Below are 23182 nucleotides of genomic sequence, written 5' to 3'. Positions count from 1 at the left end.
GTTCCCGAAATACAGATCATCTGTCGGTTTTCTTTGAAGTAATTTATCATCATGCATTACAGTCCCTGCCACTTAACTGGATTAGGGATCCGAGTTGCCGCCCCTTAAAAATCTTAGCTATTTGGGAGTCCAGTGGTTTTACGTCCACTATGTATAGCCGACAAAGTAGGTTTGCATGTTCGCATCAGCTGCACGCAGTGAGAACTACACGTCCATCTATATATTTAACAGTTTCATGAGAAATACATATGAAAGTACGTCAATGCATCTGCTAGCTCCATGGGCTTATATATATGTGAAAGGCATGAGTGTCCAGTTATGAGAAACATAGAAAACATTACAGCACAGAAGGAGGCCATTCGATCCATCGTGTCCGTGCCAGTCAGTAAAGAGCTATTCAATCTAATCCCAGCTTCCGGCATTTGATCAGTAGCCTGGTAGGTTACTGCAACCAAGTGCAAATCCAAATGCTTTTTCAATGAGCTGAGGGTTTCTGCCTCTACCAACCTTTCAGGCAGTGAGTTCCAGACTCCCACCACCCTCCCAGTGATAAGATTTCTCCTCAGCTCCTCTCTAATCCTTCTACCAATTATTTTAAATCTATTATTGACCTCTTTGCTAAGGGAAATAGGTCCTTTCCATCCACTCTGTCTAGGCCCCTCATAATTTTACACACCTCAATTAAATCTGCCCTTAGCCTCCTCTGTTCCAAAGACAACAACCACAGCCTATCCAATCTTTCCTCACAGCCAAAATTCTCCATTCCTGGCAACATTCTCGTAAATCTCCTCTGCACCCTCTCTAGTGCGATCACATCCTTCCTGTAATGCAGTGACTCTAGCGATTGTTATTGTTACCTCCCCTGGATCTGCTGCCATACTATTAGGTACAGGACACTGTGAGTAAACTCCCAACAAAGTGAAATGTTCAGACTGTTTAAGGGGGCGACTCATCCAATGACCCCCAGGAAGGTATCTATGTCATGTATCAAGATGTAACAACTGGTGACAGTCAGTGATGAAAGCGACACAAAACATGGAATATAAACTGCAACATCTAAAGACGTTGACCAGGTCAAAAGGGTCTGGATTGAATTTCCAACCCCAAGGATCTATTCTGGACCCCCCTCCTATTTCTCATCTACATCACGGTGGGCAGTCTGAGGTTGAGGAGGGGTAGCGTGTAGATGAGAAATAGGAGGGGGCCAAGGATAGATCCTTGGGAGACACCAGGGGTAACAGAGGAGGAGCAGGAAGAGAAGCCATTGCAAGTGATTCTGTGTCTACAATTAGATAGGGGAAAAGAGTTCCAGATTTCCACTACCCATTGTGCATAGAAATGCTTCCTGGCATCTCCCCTGAACGGCCGAGCTCAAATTTGAAGATTGCATCCCTTGTTCTGATTCCCCTCACCAGAGGAAATAGTTTTACTGGAGTTGGGGGTGGGGGGAGGTTGAGGAAGAGCAACTGGAGCAGCAAATAGGAGCATGATAGTCACATGACCTTTCTGCAGCTGTTGATTTGCTACATCACACCCTCTCCACCATCTTTGATGCCACTAAAGCCATGACACTCTCTCACCCGAGTCATTCTGCCTGGTTTACCCACCCCTCCCCCACCCCCTCCCCCCCCCCCCCCCCGCATCTTTGCTCCCTTAAGTCTAAGAGATTTGAACGTCTGCTAGACCTGGCTGGACCACATTAAGCACTATCGGGTCCTGCTCTCATCTGCTAAAACTGCTCACTATTCCAGGATCATCTTGCAAAGCAAAGAGAACCCCGGACCTCTGTCCTCCATCACAAATTGTTTTCTTAAACCCCTCTCTCCTGCCTCCTCCACCCTCACCTCTAACACTCAGAGGAGCCCATGGACTTCTTTGTTACAAAGATTGAGACATCCGAGCAGCTGCCTCTGCACTTTCCCTCCATTCCACCAGCCCACCAGACCAAACTCCCGCTAATGCTTCCCATTGCCCTAGTCCTGAACTCGCTTCTTTCTCTGGTTTCTCTCCCATCTCCCCTCATGCCCTCTCTCAGCTCATCTTCTCCATGAGACTCAACCTCATTCCCACTAAACTACTGACCACACAACTTCCCCTCCTGGTCCCCACACTATTCAATATGGTTAACGGTCCTCTCTTCAGGTGTTGTCCCTCTCTCCTTTAAACCTGCTATCATCATCCCCTCTTCAAAAATCCGACCTTTGACCCCAGCACCTTTGCAAACTGCTGCCCTATCTCCAACCTTCTTTTCCTCTCTAAATCCATGAACATGTTGTCACCTCCCAAATCCATTCCCATCTTTCCCAGAACAGCTGTTATCAAAGTCACAAATGACATCCTATGTGACTGTGACAAAGGTAAACTTTCCCTCCTCGTCCTTCTCGACCTGTCTGCAGTCTTTGACATGGTTGACCACACCATCCTCCTCCAACACCTCTGCACTGTCGTCCAGCTGGGTGGGACTGCTCTCACCTGGTTCCATGCTTATCTATCTAATCATAGTCAGAGAATCACTTACAATGGCTTCTCTTCCTGCTCCCACACCATTACCTCTGGTGTCCCCCAAGGATCTATCCTTGGTCCCATCCTATTTCTCATCTACATGCTGCTCCTCAACCACATCATCTGAAAACAGACTGTTAATTTTCACATGTACACTGACAACATCCAGCTCGACCTCACCACCACCTCTCTCAACTCCTCCACTGTCTTTAAATTGTCAGATGCTTCTATGGCATCAGGTACTGGATGAGCAAACATTTCGTCAAATTAAATACTGAGAAGACTGAAGCAAATATGTTTGGTCCCCACTCCAAACTCTGTTCCCTAGCTATTGACTCCATTGCTCTCCCTGGCAACTGCCTGAGGCTGAGCCAGACTGTTTGCAAGCTTGGTGTCACATTTGAGCCCCGTGATGAATTTCCGACCACAAATCCACACCATCGCCTATTTCAACCTGTGTAACATCTCCCGACTCCACCCCTGTCTCAGCTCATCTGCTGCTGAAACCCTCATCCATTCCTTTGTTACCTCTAGACTCGACTATTCTAATGCATTCCTGGCTGGTCTCTCACGTTCTACCCTCCTTAAACTTGAGGTCGTCCAAAACTCTGCTGCCCATGTCTTAATTCGCAACAAAACCCACTTGCCCATCACCCCCTGTGCTCGCTGATGTGCATTGGCTCCCGGTTTACCAACACCTCAATTTAAAAATTCTTAACCTTCTTTTCAAATCCCTCTGTGGCCTCGACTCTCCCTATCCCTGTGACCTTATCCAGCCCCACAACCCCTCAGAGATATCTGGGCTCCTCCAATTCTGGTCTCTTGATCAATCCTGATTTTAATCATTGACGGCCGTGCCTTCAGCTGCCGAGGCATTAAGCTTTGAATGTCCCCTCCCTAAACCTCTCCGCCTCTCTACCTCTCTCTCCTTTAAGATGCTTTCTAAAACCCACCTCTAAGCGGGCTCGCAGTCACCTCTCCTGATATCTCCTTATGCAGCTGGATGTTAAACTCTCCTGTGAACAGCCTTTGGGACGTTTTTTTACGTTCAAGGTGCCACATAAATGCAAGTTGTTGTTGTTGACTGCAGAATTGTGCATTTCATTCCTACAATACATATGTGAATCTATTTTTAAGCAACCAACACAAGGAAACAGGGGAAACCCGGAGCCCATGGGTTTCTGCCGGCCCTCCTTCGGCAGACCTGAAATAACAAAAGTGGGAAATCGAAAAGCTTGGCAGCGCTGGTGAAATGCAAGCCAGTGGTTTTATTTCGGGGGGCAGAATGGGAAGGTGCTGAGTGTTTGTCGAGCGGCTGAGGCGAGAGCTTGTGTCAGATTACTGTAACAACAAACAGTTAACGATAGCGGCCGCCTGGCTATAGGATGACCGACTTATAAATAGTCGTGACAAAGCTGGGCTTGCTGCACCCAGCATTGACCTCTGGAGCACCAGTGCTCAGCCGTTCCCAACCGAGCAGCCACTTGCTGCATCTGCCTGGGAGCGGCTGTGCGGATCCAGCGACCCCTGCGGAGCGTTGACTCCTGTCTCGCCAAGCAGTGGGGGAACCTCCTGGCGACGGAGGAGGGTCAGCAGTGTGGGAAGAGTCGCCCCCCCCCCCCCCCACCCCACCCCACTCACCCCACGTACAGGATGCCCCGGCCGGATCCAGTGCTGTCAGGCATGGACGGGGAGGCTGCGGGCTCGCAGGAGAAGGAAGGAAGGAGGAGGGCTCGCTGCGAGGAGCACGGCGAGACGCTGAAGGTGTACTGCACGGTGGACAAGACGCCCATGTGTCTGCTGTGCATCGACACAGAAATCCACAGAGACCACAACTTTAACCCCATCAACGAGGCTGTTCGAACCTACAAGGTAGGGGCTGGGTCTCACAATCTATGCCTGCACAGAATCAATCGTAGAATCATAGAAATTGGCAGCACAGAAGGAGGCCATTCGGCCCATCATGTCGGCACTGGCTGACAAGGAGCCGCCAGCCGAATGGCACTCTCCAGCTCGTGGTCCGTAGCCTTGTAGGTTACCGCACTTCGAGTGTATATCCAAGTGCTTTTTAATTGTTCTGGGGGTTTCTGCCTCTGCCACCCTCCCAGGCAGTGAGTCCCAGATCCCGACCACCCTCTGGGTGAAAATGCGTCCCCTTAAATCCCCTCTAAACCTCCTAACTCTTAACCTAAATCCATGCCCCCTGGTTATGGACCCCTCGACCAAGGGGAATAGGGTCTGTCTATCCACTTTATATAGACCCCTCATAATTTTCCAAAGAAAACAACCCTAGCTTTTTGCAATATTTCCTCATTCTCTAGTCCAAGCAACATCATCGTAAATCTCCTCTGCACCCTCTCGAGAACAGTTTCATCTTTCCCACAGTGTGGTGTCCAGAACTGCAGGAATCACCTTTCTCTGACTTTTCTCTAAAGCAGTTCAATACAGCACAGAGCCCAGAAATACATGTGAGCAATGACCATCCCTCATTACAATGGTCTCAATGACTATCCCTCGATACAATGGTCTCAATGACCATCCAACGATACAATGGTCTCAATGACCATCCCTCAATACACTGGTCCCAATGACCATCCCTCATTACAATGGTCCAATGACTATCCCTCGATACAATGGTCTCAATGACCATCCAACGATACAATGGTCCAATGACCATCCCTTTTTACAATGGTCCCAATAACCATCCCTCGATACAATGGTCCCAATGACCATCCCTCGATACAATGGTCTCAATGACCATCCAACGATACAATGGTCCAATGACCATCCCTCAATACACTGGTCCCAATGACCATCCCTCATTACAATGGTCCAATGGCCATCCCTCGATACAATGGTCTCAATGACTATCCCTAGTTACAATGGTCCCAATGACCATCCCTCATTACAATGGTCCAATGGCCATCCCTCGATACAATGGTCTCAATGACTATCCCTAGTTACAATGGTCCCAATGACCATCCCTCATTACAATGGTCTCAATGACCATCCCTAGTTACAATGGTCCCAATGACCATCCCTCGATACAATGGTCCCAATGACCATCCCTCGATACAATGGTCTCAATGACCATCCCTCGATACAATGGTCTCAATGACCATCCCTCGATACAATGGTCCCAATAACCATCCCTCGATACAATGGTCCCAATGACCATCCCTTTTTACAATGGTCCCAATGACCATCCCTCGATACAATGGTCCCAATGACCATCCCTCGATTCAATGGTCACAATGACCATCCCTCGATATAATGGTCACAATGACCATCACTTGATACAATGGTCCCAATGACCATCCCTCGATACAATGGTCACAATGACCGTCCCTCGATACAATGGTCACAATGACCATCCCTCGTTACAATGGTCCCAATGACCATCCCTCGATACAATGGTCACAATGACCATCCCTCGATACAATGGTCCCAATGACCATCCCTCGATTCAATGGTCACAATGACCATCCCTCGATACAATGGTCACAATGACCATCCCTCGATACAATGGTCCCAATGACCATCCCTTTTTACAATGGTCCCAATGACCATCCCTTTTTACAATGGTCCCAATAACCATCCCTCGATACAATGGTCCCAATAACCATCCCTCGTTACAATGGTCACAATGACCATCCCTCGATACAATGGTCCCAATGACCATCCCTCGATACAATGGTCCCAATGACCATCCCTTTTTACAATGGTCCCAATAACCATCCCTCGATACAATGGTCCCAATGACCATCCCTCGATACAATGGTCCCAATAACCATCCCTCGTTACAATGGTCACAATGACCATCCCTCGATACAATGGTCACAATGACCATCCCTCGATACAATGGTCCCAATGACCATCCCTCGATACAATGGTCCCAATGACCATCCCTCGTTACAATGGTCCCAATGACCATCCCTCGTTACAATGGTCCCAATAACCATCCCTCGATACAATGGTCCCAATGACCATCCCTCGTTACAATGGTCCCAATAACCATCCCTCGATACAATGGTCCCAATGACCATCCCTCGTTACAATGGTCCCAATAACCATCCCTCGATACAATGGTCACAATGACCATCCCTCGTTACAATGGTCCCAATGACCATCCCTCGATACAATGGTCACAATGACCATCCCTCGATACAATTGTCCCAATGACTATCCCTCGATACAATGGTCACAATGACCATCCCTCGTTACAATGGTCCCAATGACCATCCCTCGATACAATGGTCACAATGACCATCCCTCGATACAATTGTCCCAATGACTATCCCTCGATGCAATGGCACCAATGACCATCCCTTGGCAATCTGTCCTAATGACCATCCCCTGGTAGATTCGCCAGTGACCATTTTTTACGCTGTGTATTGTCCAGAATTTCTTCCCCTGGCATATGTTCCTTGATCTCATCCTATTCAAAACTATTGCCTTGGATCTGTGCCTTGCTGTGAGTGTGCATTCACTAGATGGCTGTTGGACGGGATACCCAGGAATTATTCAAGTGTAAACAGCCCTCCCAACAGGAATGGCCACTTTTCTCGGGTCTCCCGAGTATCTTTGTTGTCCTGTTGTGTGGACTGGACAAGTTCCTTATTCCACCCTACTCATGTTGTGATTTAAAATAATGTGATAGCACCAGGAAACTGACAGAGGGGGCTAGTTCAGCGCGAAGTTAACTGCTCCATCTTTTGTGCGAGGTAGTATTTTGAAGATTATGTACAGCACTGACACCTAAATTGGTCACCTCCAAACCCAGGACAACGCAGCTCCATAGCTGGAGATCACCCTGCTCTCCAAACTTGTAAAAATGTCTAATTCTTCCAGAATATTTCCAAGATCTTAGCCGTGCCCATTTAGAAGGCTTACAGTTATAATTCGGGTTTCACCAGCTCAGACCTTCCAAAGTGTTGTCCATTCAGTGACGTACTATTTGAAGTGGAGTTATTGTTGTAATGTAGGAAAATGCAGCCAAGCTCACATAAATAGCAATTAAATAACTGAGGGATAAATATTGGTCAGGGCACCAGGGAGAACTCCCCTGCTCTTTTTCAAACCAGCGGCATGGATCGCTTATGTCCACCTGAGAGGACAGATGGGGCCTCAGTTTAACATCTCATTCGAAAGGCAGCATCTCCAGCCATGCAGTGCTCCCTCAATACTGCATTATTACGAAGGTGGAAGTAGATAGCCTTGGTGACGGAAGGGATGTTGTCCAAATCTCATCTCAGTGTCAGATATGACACCGAGGTTATGAACAGTCTGGTTTAGCTTCAGACACTTGTAGGGAGAGAGATGGAGTCAGTGTCGAGGGAAGAGAGTTTGTGGCGGGGACTGAAGACAATGGCTTCAGTCTTCCCAGTATTTAATTGCAGGAAATTTCTATACGTCCAATATTGGATGTTCGACAAGCAGTCTGATAACTTAGCAACAGTAGAGGAGTCGAGGGAAGCAAGGGTGAGGTACAGCTGGTTGTTTTCAGTGTACAGGTGACATTGTCATAGAATCATCGAGTCATTTACAGCACAGAAGGAGGCCATTCAGCCCATCGAGTCCATGTGTTTATAGATGGTGTCACTGACGGGCAGCATTTCGATGAGAAATAGGGGGGGGCCAAGGATAGATCCTTGGGGGACACCAGAGGTAACAGTGCGGGAGCAGGAAGAGAAGCCGTTGCAAGTGATTCTCTGACTATGATTAGATAGATAAGCATGGAACCAGGTGAGAGCAGTCCCACCCAGCTGGACGACAGTGCAGAGGTGTTGGAGGAGGATGGTGTGGTCAACCGTGTCAAAGGCTGCAGACAGGTCGAGAAGGACGAGGAGGGAAAGTTTACCTTTGTCACAGTCACATAGGATGTCATTTGTGACTTTGATAAGAGCTGTTTCAGTACGGTGGCAGGGGCAGACACCTGATTGGAGGATTCAAACATGGTGTTCTGGGAAAGATGACCATGGATTTGGAAGGCTGAATTCACAGTACATGTTTGCATCACATTAGCTCCCCACCAAGACCATACTTCCATGCCGAAAGTCGTGGGTTCATGCCTCATTCCAGAGTCTAGAGCACAAAATTTAGGCTTAACCCTCCCAGTACTGAGGGAGTGCTGCATTGTCAGAGGTGCCATCTTTCAGATGAGACAATAAACCAAGGCTGCATCTGCTCTCTCAGGTGGATGTAAAACATCCCAAGGCCTCTAATGTGAATAAGAACAGGAGAGGTATCTATGGTGTCCTGGCCAAAAGTTATTCCTCAGCACACATCATGAAAAATAGATTATCTGGTCATTATCACAATGCTGTTTGTGGCAGCTTGCTGTGCACTAATTTTCTGCCCCGTTTCCTACATTACAACGCGGACAACATTTCACAAAGTCCTTCATTGGGTGTAAAGTGCTTTAGGATGTGACACGGTCTTCACGCCATTGCAGAAATACAAGTCTTTCTATTTATAAATTCCTTCGCCCGGCGTCTCAGTATGCAGGAGCACCACCCAGTCTGCTACATGATGCAGGGCAGGAAGGCCCAGGTTCGGCCCCCAGGCTCTGCTGAGCCAAATAAGCTCGAGCTGAATGCTATTGTCCCTGGGTTGAGGGCCAGATAAGTCAACTGGGAATCTTCCTCCAGTTCTATGTCCAGCGACTCCCGTCTGCTAAGTGCACAGGCGTTTGGGGATCCCAGGTGAGGAAAGGGTCAAGCATCACTGTGATGCTGACCATAGTTGAACATCCTGCCAAGTCACTGTCAAGGCTTATGGAGGGCACCTGAGTAATATGCCGAGGGGTGACTGACACCAGAGGAGCTGCACCTGAGGGAGAGTCAGGAACAGGAGAGGGATGGAGGCAACTTTTATTCAACAGTCCTGACTTGGAACTATATCGCTGTTCCTTCACTGTCGCTGGGTCAAAATCCTGGAACTCCCTTCCTAACAGCACTGTGGGTGTACCTACCCCACATTGACTGCAGCGGTTCAAGAAGGCAGCTCACCACCACCTTCTCGAGGGCAATTAGGGATGGGCAATAAATGCTGACCTGACCAGTGATGCCCATCTCCTGTTAATGAATAAAAAAAATTATCTGTGTTTGCAGAATGAACTGAGAACCTCACTGAATACACTGAAGGAGAGGAAGGCAGTGTTCACTGGGATTATGTACAAACAACAACACAAGATCTCAGCACTCAAGGTGAGTTTATCATACAATTTCCCCAGAATGTTTTGATGTGAGTTTTGTGTTAATCAAACAAAAACATGTTGGTGTTGGGTACACAAAGTAAGTATCAAACACTAAAATAAAAGCAAAATACTGCAGATGCTGGAAATCTGAAATAAAAACAAGAAATGCTGGAACCACTCAGCAGGTCTGGCAGCATCTGTGAAAAGAGAAGCAGAGTTAACGTTTCGGGTCAGTGACCCTTCTTCGGAACTGACAAATATTAAAAATGTCACAGGTTATAAGCAAGTGAGGCAGGGGTGGGGCAAGAGATAACAAAGGAGAAGGTGTAGATTGGACATGGCCACATAACTGACCAAAAGGTCATGGAACAAAGGCAAACAATATGTTACTCTATCAAACACTCCCAGGACAGGTACAGCACTGGGATTGGCTGCCCACTGATTTGGGAGCCTGAGTGCATCAACGAGGTGCAGCTGACAGTGCTGGTGGCAGTTGGAGGTTGCAGAGGTGGAGAGAGGAGCTACACTGAGCAAGGGAGAGCTTCTACAAACAAGCAGAGGAAAACTCCAACAACAATCACCTTTAAAAGAGAAGAAAGTGACATTCTTTTTTTTTTTGTTGGAAACAAGGCTTTGTCTGGAGGTGGGTGCTGAACACCAGTAATTTACTTTGGACTGTTGGGGGAGGAACAAGTGGCTGGAACAACAAGGGGTGGGGCTGCCAATTCAACAGGAGTCTGTGCTGCTGCAAAAGCACACAGGGAAGCTCCCTCCCCACCCCAATTGCCAAACCTGGGTCAGCTGAAGCTGCCCAGCTAAACAGACGGAAGGGGATAGATAGTGCCTGGGCAGCTTCAGCTGACCCAGGTGAAGACGACTCCCCCAACCAGAAGACCGGAAGACCAACTTCAAAGACTGTTTGTTTTAAGTGTACTGTGAGCACCACCTCCAGAAAGCAAGTCATCCCTTCCAGCCTGCCTTTGCCTCTCCTCTCTTACCTCAGCCTCTCCACTAACCTGTTGTTTGTTTGTTTGTCTTTTCAAATTTTTCTGTGAATCTGTTATTTAGTGTGCAAGTCCACAATTTGGGGTGGGTTTAGCTCTTGGACCCATGGCAAGCCCTTCATCACCGGTGGCGGGGCCCTCTACTACCTACGCAGCTGCAGCTTCTGTGGCTGCCCACGTGGCCCCGTCACCCTTTAAATTATTGACATGCAGCCATGGGGTGAAGAGCTATCCCCACCCCAACATGTCTATTGAGGCCTGCGTTAAGGCAATGGCCGTGGTTGTCGGCCCCTCGGCCATTGTTGCGGCCTCAAAAATGTATGGGAAGGCTGTGTTCTTTTTGAAGACCGAGCGGGCGGTGTCCCTGGCCCTGAGTAAAGGGCTCACTGTGGGGGGGACCTTCCTGCCAGTGGACCCTCTGGGGGCCACTGCGCATCGGATAATGTTGTCCAACGTCCCACCCTTCATTCCCAGTGAGCTCCTCCTCCCCCACCTACACCATCTGGGGGAGGTGAGGTCGGGGATCACCCCAGTCCGGCTTGGTCTTCGGGAGCACAGCCTCCAACATGTCTACTCCTTCCGCCGCCAGTTATTTATGCAGCTGGCGCGGGAGGAGGACACGGAGGGCCAATTTAATGTGGAGTTCCAGGGGACGGCCTACCGCGTCTTTTGGACCTCGGACGGGGCGCGGTGCCACGTCTGCAAGGGGGTGGGGCATGTTCGGAAGAACTGCCCCAACCTCCCGGCCGCCAGCTCCACCTCGGCGGCCCAGAGTGGTTCCACAGCACCTCCTCCCACTCCCCCCGCACATCCAACAGACACCGCTCAGTCGGTTCCGGAGGCTGTGGTTTTCACAGCCTCTGGCGGGGAGGGGAGCGTCCGTCCGAGCGGAAGGAAGACGCGGGGAAAAAAGAAACATCGTGAGGCGCGTCCCCTGGACACTTTGACTCAACCCGAGCCTGAGCTCAGCCCAAAGCCCATTCCCATGGAATCCACCTGTCCCAGGGCTGGGCTCAGGCCCAGGGTGACTAAAAAAGGAAAAAAGGGTGCGGAGGCGGAGGCCTCTGATGACATGGAGGTCTCTGAGTCTCTGCGCCCAAGTGCGAAAAAGAGGAGAAGGCACCCCTCCACAGAAATAACACAGGGCCCTGAGGTGCAGGGCCCATCTGTTGGAGGGGAGCTGCCTCCTGTTTCTGGTCCTCAGGTTCCCCCTACCGCCACCACCAAGGCTGCAAGGTCCGGGCAGGAGCACTCCATTCCTCAGGATGGAGGGGAGGGGATGGCCCCGGTACGTGAGGCCCCTCCTGAAGGAGTAAGTGGGGCCCTGCTTGTGGTGGGGGAGCCTGGGGAAACCGCCCATTCCGCCACTGCTACTGGGTCGGGTGTTCTGAATGAAGGGGAGGGCGAGGCCCCAGAGGGTCGGGCCTCCCAGCCGGAGTCCACCACCAACCAGGAGACACCCGACCCAGTTATAACTGAGAATGCTGCCCCACCTGCTGGGCCTGTGGGTGCTGGCGGAGTGGGAGATGGCCTCCTCTCGCCGCCTCCAGTCTCGGCTCCGGCTGGTTTCCCGGAGTCCGGAACTTATATCTCTCCTGGACCACTCATTGGCCTGGGGACGGAGGTGGAGGGGGGTCCTGAACCGCTGGTGCCTACAGGCTCCAGTTTCACAATAGAACCCAGAGAGGACTCCTCCGCCATCGATCCTGGGGGTGGGATCGTGACGGAGGCGGGACCAGCTGGCGCGGCCGGGACGTCCGCCCCACAGTGTGTGGTGGATGTGTCAGCCGCTGGCGGTGACGACCCGGAGGAGGATGGGGATTCGGTGCGGGGCACGGAGGATGATCTTGATTCCATCGCCAGTGAGGTGGTGGAGTCCCTCGTGCCTCCCACCGAATCTCCTCTCATCCCCACGGCGGAACTCCGGGATTTCCTCGCGGCTTGCAGAGGTTGCCGCAATAAAGTTCAGCTGGCCCTCGACCGTTGGTCGAATCTGGCGCTGATCATCCAGTCCGTCCGTGCCGCCCTTAAGATAGCGGGCAAGCGCGCGGACGTGAAACTGGTTGAGAGGCGCCGTTTTAATGTGTTCCTCAATGGGTTGCTGGGGGAGTGGAGGGCCAGGTGCACTTCCACTCCCTCCTCACAGTGAGCTGTTGGTGACGGGTTTTACGTACCTTTGACATGAAGATAACCATAGCCAGCCTCAACATCAACGGCAGCAGAGGGGCTCACCGCAGATTTCACAATCTCTCAGTCCTTAGGGAAGGGAGATACGCGGTGAGCTTTCTGCAGGAAACCCACACCGTTCCGGGAGACGAAGCCACCTGGCTCCTGGAGTGGCAGGGTGGGGTCTACATGAGTCACCTCACCCCTATTTCTAGTGGGGTGGCTATCTTGTTGGCCCCGACTTTTCAGCCGGAGATCTTGGGGGTCAAGGAGCTAGTGCCGGGCCGCTTGCTCCACCTCGCCGTTCGCCTGGGTAGCGTGCCGCTCCACTTTGTGAACGTGTACGCGCCCAGGCCCGGCGCTTTGCAAGCGCGCTTCTTTGAAGAAGTGTCCGCTCTCTTGAGCTCCATCGACAGCGGCGAGTGCATCATCCTCGGGGGGGATTTTAACTGCACCCTCGAGGTGGGGGATCGCTCCGGTCCCCAGCGCGGCCAAGCGTCGGTGGAGAAGTTGAGGGGATTGATCAGCTCCCTTAACTTGGTGGACGTCTGGCGGAATCTCCATCCCGACTCCAGCGCCTTCACGTGGAGGTCTGGAGGAGGGGGGTCGCGAATCGACCGCCTCTACTTTTCGCAGGCGTACGTCTCCCGCGTTTCGGCGGCCTCCATGCGGCTGGTGCCGTGCTCGGACCACCGCCTGGTGTGGGCGGAGTTCACTCCGCTCCGCACGCGGGCGGGGTCCGCGTACTGGCACTTTAACAACCGGCTGCTGGAGGACGTGCGATTTCGGGACTCGTTCTGTCGACTCTGGGCCGACTGGAGAAGGAAGCAGGGGGGCTTCCCCTCCTTGAGGCTATGGTGGGATGTGGGCAAGACTCACATCCGCGTCTTCTGTCAGGAGTACGCGAAGGGGTCGACCAAGAGGCGGGAAGCCGAGGTCGGGCGCCTTGAGAGGGAGGTGCTCGACTTGGAATCCCGCCTCGGTCATGCCGTCGCGGACCCGGCCCTGTGGCAGGCGTACAAAGAGAAGAAGGGCGCGCTGAGGAACCTGCAGCTCATAGGGTCCCGAGGCGCGTACGTGAGGTCGCGGATCCAGATCCTGGAAGATTTGGACCGCGCCTCACCCTTCTTCTACTCGCTGGAAAAATGGCGGGGGGTCCGTAAGCAGCTTGTCGAGCTGCTGGCCGACGACGGATCCTCCATCACGGATCCGGAGGGAATGGGCCTCCTGGTCCGGACGTATTACAGTGCGTTGTTCTCTCCGGATCCGTCCAGCGAGGATGCGCGCAGAGTTTTGTGGGAGGACCTGCCGCAGGTCAGCCCGGAGGGCGCCGAAGGATTGGAGGCTCCGCTCACGTTGGCGGAGCTGACTGGCGCCCTCCACCAGCTCTCGAGGGGCAAATCCCCAGGGCTGGATGGGTTGACCGTGGAGTTCCTCAGGGCGTTCTGGGACGTCCTGGGGGACGATTACGCGCGGGTCCTGGGGGAAAGCCTGGCGACCGGGGAGATGCCCCTCTCGTGGCGCAGGGCGGTCATCGTCCTGCTGCCGAAGAGGGGCGATCTCCGCCTGCTTAAAAACTGGCGTCCGGTCTCCCTCCTCAGCACGGATTATAAGATCTTTGCCCGGGCTATGTCTACCCGCCTGGGCTCCGTGCTGGCCCACATGATCCACCCCGACCAGTCCTACACGGTCCCGGGCCGGTCCATCCAGGACAACATCCACCTGGTCCGGGATCTGATCCATCTTTCCCAGAGGACTGGTCAGTCGGTCGCCTTTCTCTCCCTCGATCAGGAGAAGGCGTTCGACAGGGTGGATCACGATTACCTTTTCGGGACTCTGCGCGCTTTCGGACTCGGGCCGCATTTCGTGGCCCGGGTCCGACTTTTATACGCCGCCGCAGAGTGTCTAGTCAAAGTTAACGGGTCCTTGACGGCGCCCCTTCGATTTGGGAGAGGAGTGCGTCAGGGGTGCCCCATGTCCGGCCAATTGTATACCATCTGCGTGGAGCCCTTCCTGTGCCTGCTTCGCAGGAGGTTGACGGGATTGGCTCTGCGCGAGCCGGCCATGCGGGTCGTCCTCTCGGCTTACGCCGACGACGTGCTCCTCGCAATCACAGATCCCGTTGACTCGCGGAGGATGCGCGACTGCCAGCAGACCTTTTCTGCCGCGTCCTCCGCGAGGATCAATTGGGAGAAATGTTCCGGACTCCTGGTTGGTCAGTGGCGGGTGGATTCCCTGCCGGAGGAGATGACACCTTTTGCGTGGAGCACCACGCACCTCCTCTATCTGGGAGTCCACCTTAGCCCCGCTGAGGAAGCCTGGCCGGCAAACTGGCAGGAGTTGGAGGCGAAAGTCACCGCTCGGCTGGGGCGCTGGACAGGACTGCTCCGAGTGCTTTCCGACAGGGGCCGAGCGTTGGTCATAAACCAACTGGTGGCCTCCATGCTGTGGTACCGGTTGGTCACTTTGGCCCCGCCCCCTGTATTTGCCACCAAGATCCAGAAGAAACTCGTCGATTTCTTCTGGGGCAAGAGGAAACACTGGGTCTCTGCCGCGGTCCTGAGTCTCCCGATCGAGGAGGGCGGTCAGTCGCTGGTGTGCGTCCGCACCCAGGCTGCGACTCTCCGCCTTCGGACCCTGCAGAGATACCTGTACGTCGAGCGTCCTCCCAGATGGTGTGCGCTGGCGACGTATTTTTTCCGCCAGTGTCACTGCCTTCAAGACGACACGCAGCTCCCGGTGGAGTCCGTTAGCCGCGCCTCTCTGAGGGAGTTGCCTGTCTTTTACCGGGATCTTTTCCGAGTCTGGAACATGGTCGCCTCCAGTCAGGGCGCTCCCCCGCCGGCGGAGGAGAGCGCCTCGGCTGTCCGGGCGGCCGACTCCGGGGACGGTCCGGCGGGCGGAGGAGTAGCTGAAACCCCCGGGACGCCCCTCACTGAGGGTGGCGAGGGGGCTCGGGAGTGCGGAGCGATCCCGGCCGAGCTGACCCCCGCTGGGCCGGAACTGCTCATCGGACCCAGGCCCCGAAACCCTCCTCGGGAGCCGGTCCCGCACAACCCGAGCCGCCTCTCGGGAATGCCCTCCGTGCCATTCCAATCGGCGCGGAGGGGTTTCCTGTACGGGCTGCTCCTGCACACTTTCCACTTCCTCGCCCTCGTCAGCCGGCCGGACACGCCCTGGCGGTCCGCGTTGCCATCTGGCGGCGAGGGGAAACCCCGATGGAGGTCTCTCTACGCGGGAGTCTTCCCCCTTTACATCGGGGACCTGGGGTGGAGGGTGCTGCACAGAGCAGTCCCGTGCAATAGGCTTTTAAGTAGGTTCACGGACTCCCAGGCCACCTGTACTTTCTGCGGCCTGGACGAGTCCGTGTTCCACATTTATACGGAGTGTGCGAGGTTGCAGCCCCTATTTGAGTATCTGAAGGGGCTGCTCCTCAAATTCTGGCTGCACTTCAGTCCCACGCTCCTGATCTTTGGGCACCCGGTGCGGAGGGGCTTGGGCCGGGAGGAGGATCTCCTCGTCGGTCTGCTCCTGGGCCTGGCCAAGGTGGCAATTCACAGGTCCAGGTTGCGGGCCGTCGGGGGTTCCGTCCTCCCTGATTGCCTGCCCCTCTTCCGCGGTTACGTTCGCGCCCGGGTGTCCCTGGAAAAGGAGCATGCGGTGTCCGCCGGTACGCTTGAGGCCTTCCGCGACCGGTGGGCACCGCAGGGACTGGAGTGCATCGTCGACGCCGAGAATGGCATTTTAATTTGAGTTTTTTGTTTATTTATCTGTTTTAATAAAGTTATTTTAAAACTTTAAATATGTACATAAAGGGGGCCTGAGGGATAAAGGCCCCCTCGATGTGAAAAATATAAAAGGGGCCTGGGGTATAAAGGTCACCTTGTTTAAAAAAAAAAAAAAAAAAACAGGGTTGGCTGTTCTCTGATTTGGGAGCCTGAGTGTTGAGTGCCTCAACGAGGTGCAGCTGAGAGTGCTGGTGGCAGTTGGAGGTTGCAGAGGTGGAGAGAGGAGCGACACTGAGCAAGGGAGAGCAGCTACCAACAAGCAGAGGAAAACTCCAACAACAGTCTCCATTAAAGAGAAGAGACATTTTTTGGAAACAAGGCTTTGTCTGGAGGTGGGTGCTGAACACCAGTAATTTACTTTGGACTGTTGGGGGAGGAACAAGTGGCTGGAACAACAAGGGGTGGGGCTGCCAATTCAACAGGAGTCTGTGCTGCTGCACAAGCACACAGGGAAGCTCCCTCCCCACCCCAATTGCCAAGCCTGGGTCAGCTGAAGCTGCCCAGCTAAACAGACGGAAGGGGATAGATAGTGCCTGGGCAGCTTCAGCTGACCCAGGTGAAGACGACTCTCCCCCCCCCCCCCCAACCAGAAGACCGGAAGACCAACTTCAAAGACTGTTTGTTTTAAGTGTACTGTGAGCACCACCTCCAGAAAGCAAGTCATCCCTTCCAGCCTGTCTTTACCTCTCCTCTCTTACCTCAGCCTCTCCACTAACCTGTTGTTTGTTTGTTTGTCTTTTCAAATTTTTCTGTGAGTCTCTGTTATTTAGTGTGCAAGTCCACAATTTGGGGTGGGTTTAGCTCTTAGACCCATGGCAAGCCCTTCATCACCGGTGGCGGGGCCCTCTACTACCTACGCAGCTGCAGCTTCTGTGGCTGCCCACGTGGCCCCGTCACCCTTTAAATTATTGACATGCAGCCATGGGGTGAAGAGCTATCCCCACCCCAACATGTCTATTGAGGCCTGCGTTAAGGCAATGGCCGTGGTTGTCGGCCCCTCGGCCATTGTTGCGGCCTCAAAGATGTATGGGAAGGCTGTGTTCTTTTTGAAGACCGAGCGGGCGGTGTCCCTGGCCCTGAGTAAAGGGCTCACTGTGGGGGGGACCTTCCTGCCAGTGGACCCTCTGGGGGCCACTGCGCATCGGATAATGTTGTCCAACGTCCCACCCTTCATTCCCAGTGAGCTCCTCCTCCCCCACCTGCACCATCTGGGGGAGGTGAGGTCGGGGATCACCCCAGTCCGGCTTGGTCTTCGGGAGCACAGCCTCCAACATGTCTACTCCTTCCGCCGCCAGTTATTTATGCAGCTGGCGCGGGAGGAGGACACGGAGGGCCAATTTTATGTGGAGTTCCAGGGGACGGCCTACCGCGTCTTTTGGACCTCGGACGGGGCGCGGTGCCACGTCTGCAAGGGGGTGGGGCATGTTCGGAAGAACTGCCCCAACCTCCCGGCCGCCAGCTCCACCTCGGCGGCCCAGAGTGGTTCCACAGCACCTCCTCCCACTCCCCCCGCACATCCAACAGACACCGCTCAGTTGGTTCCGGAGGCTGTGGTTTTCACAGCCTCTGGCGGGGAGGGGAGCGTCCGTCCGAGCGGAAGGAAGACGCGGGGAAAAAAGAAACATCATGAGGCGCGTCCCCTGGACACTTTGACTCAACCCGAGCCTGAGCTCAGCCCAAAGCCCATTCCCATGGAATCCACCTGTCCCAGGGCTGGGCTCAGGCCCAGGGTGACTAAAAAGGGAAAAAAGGGTGCGGAGGCGGAGGCCTCTGATGACATGGAGGTCTCTGAGTCTCCGCGCCCAAGTGCGAAAAAGAGGAGAAGGCACCCCTCCACAAAAATAACACAGGGCCCTGAGGTGCAGGGCCCATCTGTTGGAGGGGAGCTGCCTCCTGTTTCTGGTCCTCAGGTTCCCCCTACCGCCACCACCAAGGCTGCAAAGTCCGGGCAGGTGCTCCCTATTCCTCAGGATGGAGGGGAGGGGATGGCCCCGGTACGTGAGGCCCCTCCTGAAGGAGTAAGTGGGGCCCTGCTTGTGGTGGGGGAGCCTGGGGAAACCGCCCATTCCGCCACAGCTACTGGGTCGGGTGCCCTGAATGAAGGGGAGGGCGAGGCCCCAGAGGGTCGGGCCTCCCAGCCGGAGTCCACCACCAACCAGGAGACACCCGACCCAGTTATAACTGAGAATGCTGCCCCATCTGCTGGGCCTGTGGGTGCTGGCGGAGCGGGAGATGGCCTCCTCTCGCCGCCTCCAGTCTCGGCTCCGGCTGGTTTCCCGGAGTCCGGAACTTCTGTCTCCCCTGGACCACTCATTGGCCTGGGGATGGAGGTGGAGGGTGGTCCTGAACCGCTGGTGCCTACAGGCTCCAGTTTCACAATAGAACCCAGAGAGGACTCCTCCGCCATCGATCCTGGGGGTGGGATCGTGACGGAGGCGGGACCAGCTGGCGCGGCCGGGACGTCCGCCCCACAGTGTGTGGTGGATGTGTCGGCCGCTGGCGGTGACGACCCGGAGGAGGATGGGGATTCGGTGCGGGGCACGGAGGATGATCTTGATTCCATCGCCAGTGAGGTGGTGGAGTCCCTCGTGCCTCCCACCGAATCTCCTCTCATCCCCACGGCGGAACTCCGGGATTTCCTCGCGGCTTGCAGAGGTTGCCGCAATAAAGTTCAGCTGGCCCTCGACCGTTGGTCGAATCTGGCGCTGATCATCCAGTCCGTCCGTGCCGCCCTTAAGATAGCGGGCAAGCGCGCGGACGTGAAACTGGTTGAGAGGCGCCGTTTTAATGTGTTCCTCAATGGGTTGCTGGGTGAGTGGAGGGCCAGGTGCACTTCCACTCCCTCCTCACAGTGAGGTGTTGGTGACGGGTTTTAAGTACCTTTGACATGAAGATAACCATAGCCAGCCTCAATATCAACGGCAGCAGAGGGGCTCACCGCAGATTTCACAATCTCTCAGTCCTTAGGGAAGGGAGATACGCGGTGAGCTTTCTGCAGGAAACCCACACCGTTCCGGGAGACGAAGCCACCTGGCTCCTGGAGTGGCAGGGTGGGGTCTGCATGAGTCACCTCACCCCTATTTCTAGTGGGGTGGCTATCTTGTTGGCCCCGACTTTTCAGCCGGAGATCTTGGGGGTCAAGGAGCTAGTGCCGGGCCGCTTGCTCCAACTCGCCGTTCGCCTGGGTAGCGTGCCGCTCCACTTTGTGAACGTGTACGCGCCCAGGCCCGGCGCTTTGCAAGCGCGCTTCTTTGAAGAAGTGTCCGCTCTCTTGAGCTCCATCGATAGCGGCGAGTGCATCATCCTCGGGGGGGATTTTAACTGCACCCTCGAGGTGGGGGATCGCTCCGGTCCCCAGCGCGGCCAAGCGTCAGTGGAGAAGTTGAGGGGACTGATCAGCTCCCTTAACTTGGTGGACGTCTGGCGGAATCTCCATCCCGACTCCAGCGCCTTCACGTGGAGGTCTGGAGGAGGGGGGTCGCGAATCGACCGCCTCTACATTTCGCAGGCGTATGTCTCCCGCGTTTCGGCGGCCTCCATGCGGCTGGTGCCGTGCTCGGACCACCGCCTGGTGTGGGCGGAGTTCACTCCGCTCCGCACGCGGGCGGGGTCCGCGTACTGGCACTTTAACAACCGGCTGCTGGAGGACGTGCGATTTCGGGACTCGTTCTGTCGATTCTGGGCCGACTGGAGAAGGAAGCAGGGGGGCTTCCCCTCCTTGAGGCTATGGTGGGATGTGGGCAAGACTCACATCCGCGTCTTCTGTCAGGAGTACGCGAAGGGGTCGACCAAGAGGCGGGAAGCCGAGATCGGGCGCCTTGAGAGGGAGGTGCTCGACTTGGAATCCCGCCTCGGTCATGCCGTCGCGGACCCGGCCCTGTGGCAGGCGTACAAAGAGAAGAAGGGCGCGCTGAGGAACCTGCAGCTCATAGGGTCCCGAGGCGCGTACGTGAGGTCGCGGATCCAGATCCTGGAAGATTTGGACCGCGCCTCTCCCTTCTTCTACTCGCTGGAAAAATGGCGGGGGGTCCGTAAGCAGCTCATCGAGCTGCTGGCCGACGACGGATCCTCCATCACGGATCCGGAGGGAATGGGCCTCCTGGTCCGGACTTATTACAGTGCGTTGTTCTCTCCGGATCCGTCCAGCAAGGATGCGCGCAGAGTTTTGTGGGAGGACCTGCCGCAGGTCAGCCCGGAGGGCGCCGAAGGATTGGAGGCTCCGCTCACGTTGGCGGAGCTGACTGGCGCCCTCCACCAGCTCTCGAGGGGCAAATCCCCAGGGCTGGATGGGTTGACCGTGGAGTTCCTCAGGGCGTTCTGGGACGTCCTGGGGGACGATTACGCGCGGGTCCTGGGGGAAAGCCTGGCGACCGGGGAGATGCCCCTCTCGTGGCGCAGGGCGGTCATCGTCCTGCTGCCGAAGAGGGGCGATCTCCGCCTGCTTAAAAACTGGCGTCCGGTCTCCCTCCTCAGCACGGATTATAAGATCTTTGCCCGGGCTATGTCTACCCGCCTGGGCTCCGTGCTGGCCCACATGATCCACCCCGACCAGTCCTACACGGTCCCGGGCCGGTCCATCCAGGACAACATCCACCTGGTCCGGGACCTGATCCATCTTTCCCAGAGGACTGGTCAGTCGGTCGCCTTTCTCTCCCTCGATCAGGAGAAGGCGTTCGACAGGGTGGATCACGATTACCTTTTCGGGACTCTGCGCGCTTTCGGACTCGGGCCGCATTTTGTGGCCCGGGTCCGACTTTTATACGCCGCCGCAGAGTGTCTAGTCAAAGTTAACGGGTCCTTAACGGCGCCCCTTCGATTTGGGAGAGGAGTGCGTCAGGGGTGCCCCATGTCCGGCCAATTGTATACCATCTGCGTGGAGCCCTTCCTGTGCCTGCTTCGCAGGAGGTTGACGGGATTGGCTCTGCGCGAGCCGGCCATGCGGGTCGTCCTCTCGGCTTACGCCGACGACGTGCTCCTCGCAATCACAGATCCCGTTGACTTGCGGAGGATGCGCGACTGCCAGCAGACCTTTTCTGCCGCGTCCTCCGCGAGGATCAATTGGGAGAAATGTTCCGGACTCCTGGTTGATCAGTGGCAGGTGGACTCCCTGCCGGAGGAGATGACACCTTTTGCGTGGAGCACCATGCACCTCCTCGATCTGGGAGTCCACCTTAGCCCCGCTGAGGAAGCCTGGCCGGCAAACTGGCAGGAGTTGGAGGCGAAAGTCACCGCTCGGCTGGGGCGCTGGACAGGACTGCTCCGAGTGCTTTCCTACAGGGGCCGAGCGTTGGTCATAAACCAACAGGTGGCCTCCATGCTGTGGTACCGGTTGGTCACTTTGGCCCCGCCCCCTGTATTTGCCACCAAGATCCAGAAGAAACTCGTCGATTTCTTCTGGGGCAAGAGGAAACACTGGGTCTCTGCCGCGGTCCTGAGTCTCCCGATCGAGGAGGGCGGTCAGTCGCTGGTGTGCGTCCGCACCCAGGCTGCGACTCTCCGCCTTCGGACCCTGCAGAGATACCTGTACGTCGAGCGTCCTCCCAGATGGTGTGCGCTGGCGACGTATTTTTTCTGCCAGTGTCACTGCCTTCAAGACGACACGCAGCTCCCGGTGGAGTCCGTTAGCCGCGCCTCTCTGAGGGAGTTGCCTGTCTTTTACCGGGATCTTTTCCGAGTCTGGAACATGGTCGCCTCCAGTCAGGGCGCTCCCCCGCCGGCGGAGGAGAGCGCCTCGGCTGTCCGGGTGGCCGGCTCCGGGGACGGTCCGGCGGGCGGAGGAATAGCCGAAACCCCCGGGACGCCCCTCACTGCGGGTGGCGAGGGGGCTCGGGAGTGCGGAGCGATCCCGGCCGAGCTGACCTCCGCTCGGCCGGAACTGCTCATCGGACCCAGGCCCCGAAACCCTCCTCGGGAGCCGGTCCCGCACAACCCGAGCCGCCTCTCGGAAATGCCCTCCGTGCCATTCCAATCGGCGCGGACGGGTTTCCTGTACGGGCTGCTCCTGCACACTCTCCACTTCCTCGCCCTCGTCAGCCGGCTGGACACGCCCTGGCGGTCCGCGTTGCCATCTGGCGGCGAGGGGAAACCCCGATGGAGGTCTGTCTACGCGGGAGTCTTCCCCCTTTACATCGGGGACCTGGGGTGGAGGGTGCTGCACAGAGCAGCAATAAGCTTTTAAGTAGGTTCACGGACTCCCAGGCCAGCTGTACTTTCTGCGGCCTGGACGAGTCCGTGTTCCACATTTATATGGAGTGTGCGAGGTTGCAGCCCCTATTTGAGTATCTGAAGGGGCTGCTCCTCAAATTCTGGCTGCATTTCAGTCCCACGCTCCTGATCTTTGGGCACCCGGTGCGGAGGGGCTTGGGCCGGGAGGAGGATCTCCTCGTCGGTCTGCTCCTGGGCCTGGCCAAGGTGGCAATTCACAGGTCCAGGTTGCGGGCCGTCGGGGGGTCCGTCCTCCCCGATTGCCTGCCCCTCTTCCGCGGTTACGTTCGCGCCCGGGTGTCCCTGGAAAAGGAGCATGC

At 55.3% G+C, this 23182-nt stretch overlaps 1 protein-coding gene across 1 annotated transcript in view; it reads left to right on the top strand.

Moving 5' to 3' along the window:
- Positions 1-4100: 4100 nt before the first annotated feature.
- LOC137346023 (zinc-binding protein A33-like) overlaps positions 4101-23182 on the top strand; it is a 31298-nt gene continuing 12216 nt past the window's right edge. The window contains exons 1-2 of the mRNA XM_068009321.1: positions 4101-4374; positions 9615-9710. Of these exons, the coding sequence (XP_067865422.1) occupies positions 4156-4374; positions 9615-9710 (315 nt within the window). The 5' untranslated portion in view covers positions 4101-4155. The remainder of the gene's footprint in view (positions 4375-9614; positions 9711-23182) is intronic.

The sequence above is a fragment of the Heterodontus francisci genome, chromosome 29 (genome assembly GCF_036365525.1).
Source record: "Heterodontus francisci isolate sHetFra1 chromosome 29, sHetFra1.hap1, whole genome shotgun sequence".
NCBI lineage: Eukaryota > Metazoa > Chordata > Chondrichthyes > Heterodontiformes > Heterodontidae > Heterodontus > Heterodontus francisci.
Note: the sequence above shows the minus strand (reverse complement) of the source record. Positions and strands in the feature narration are given on the sequence as shown.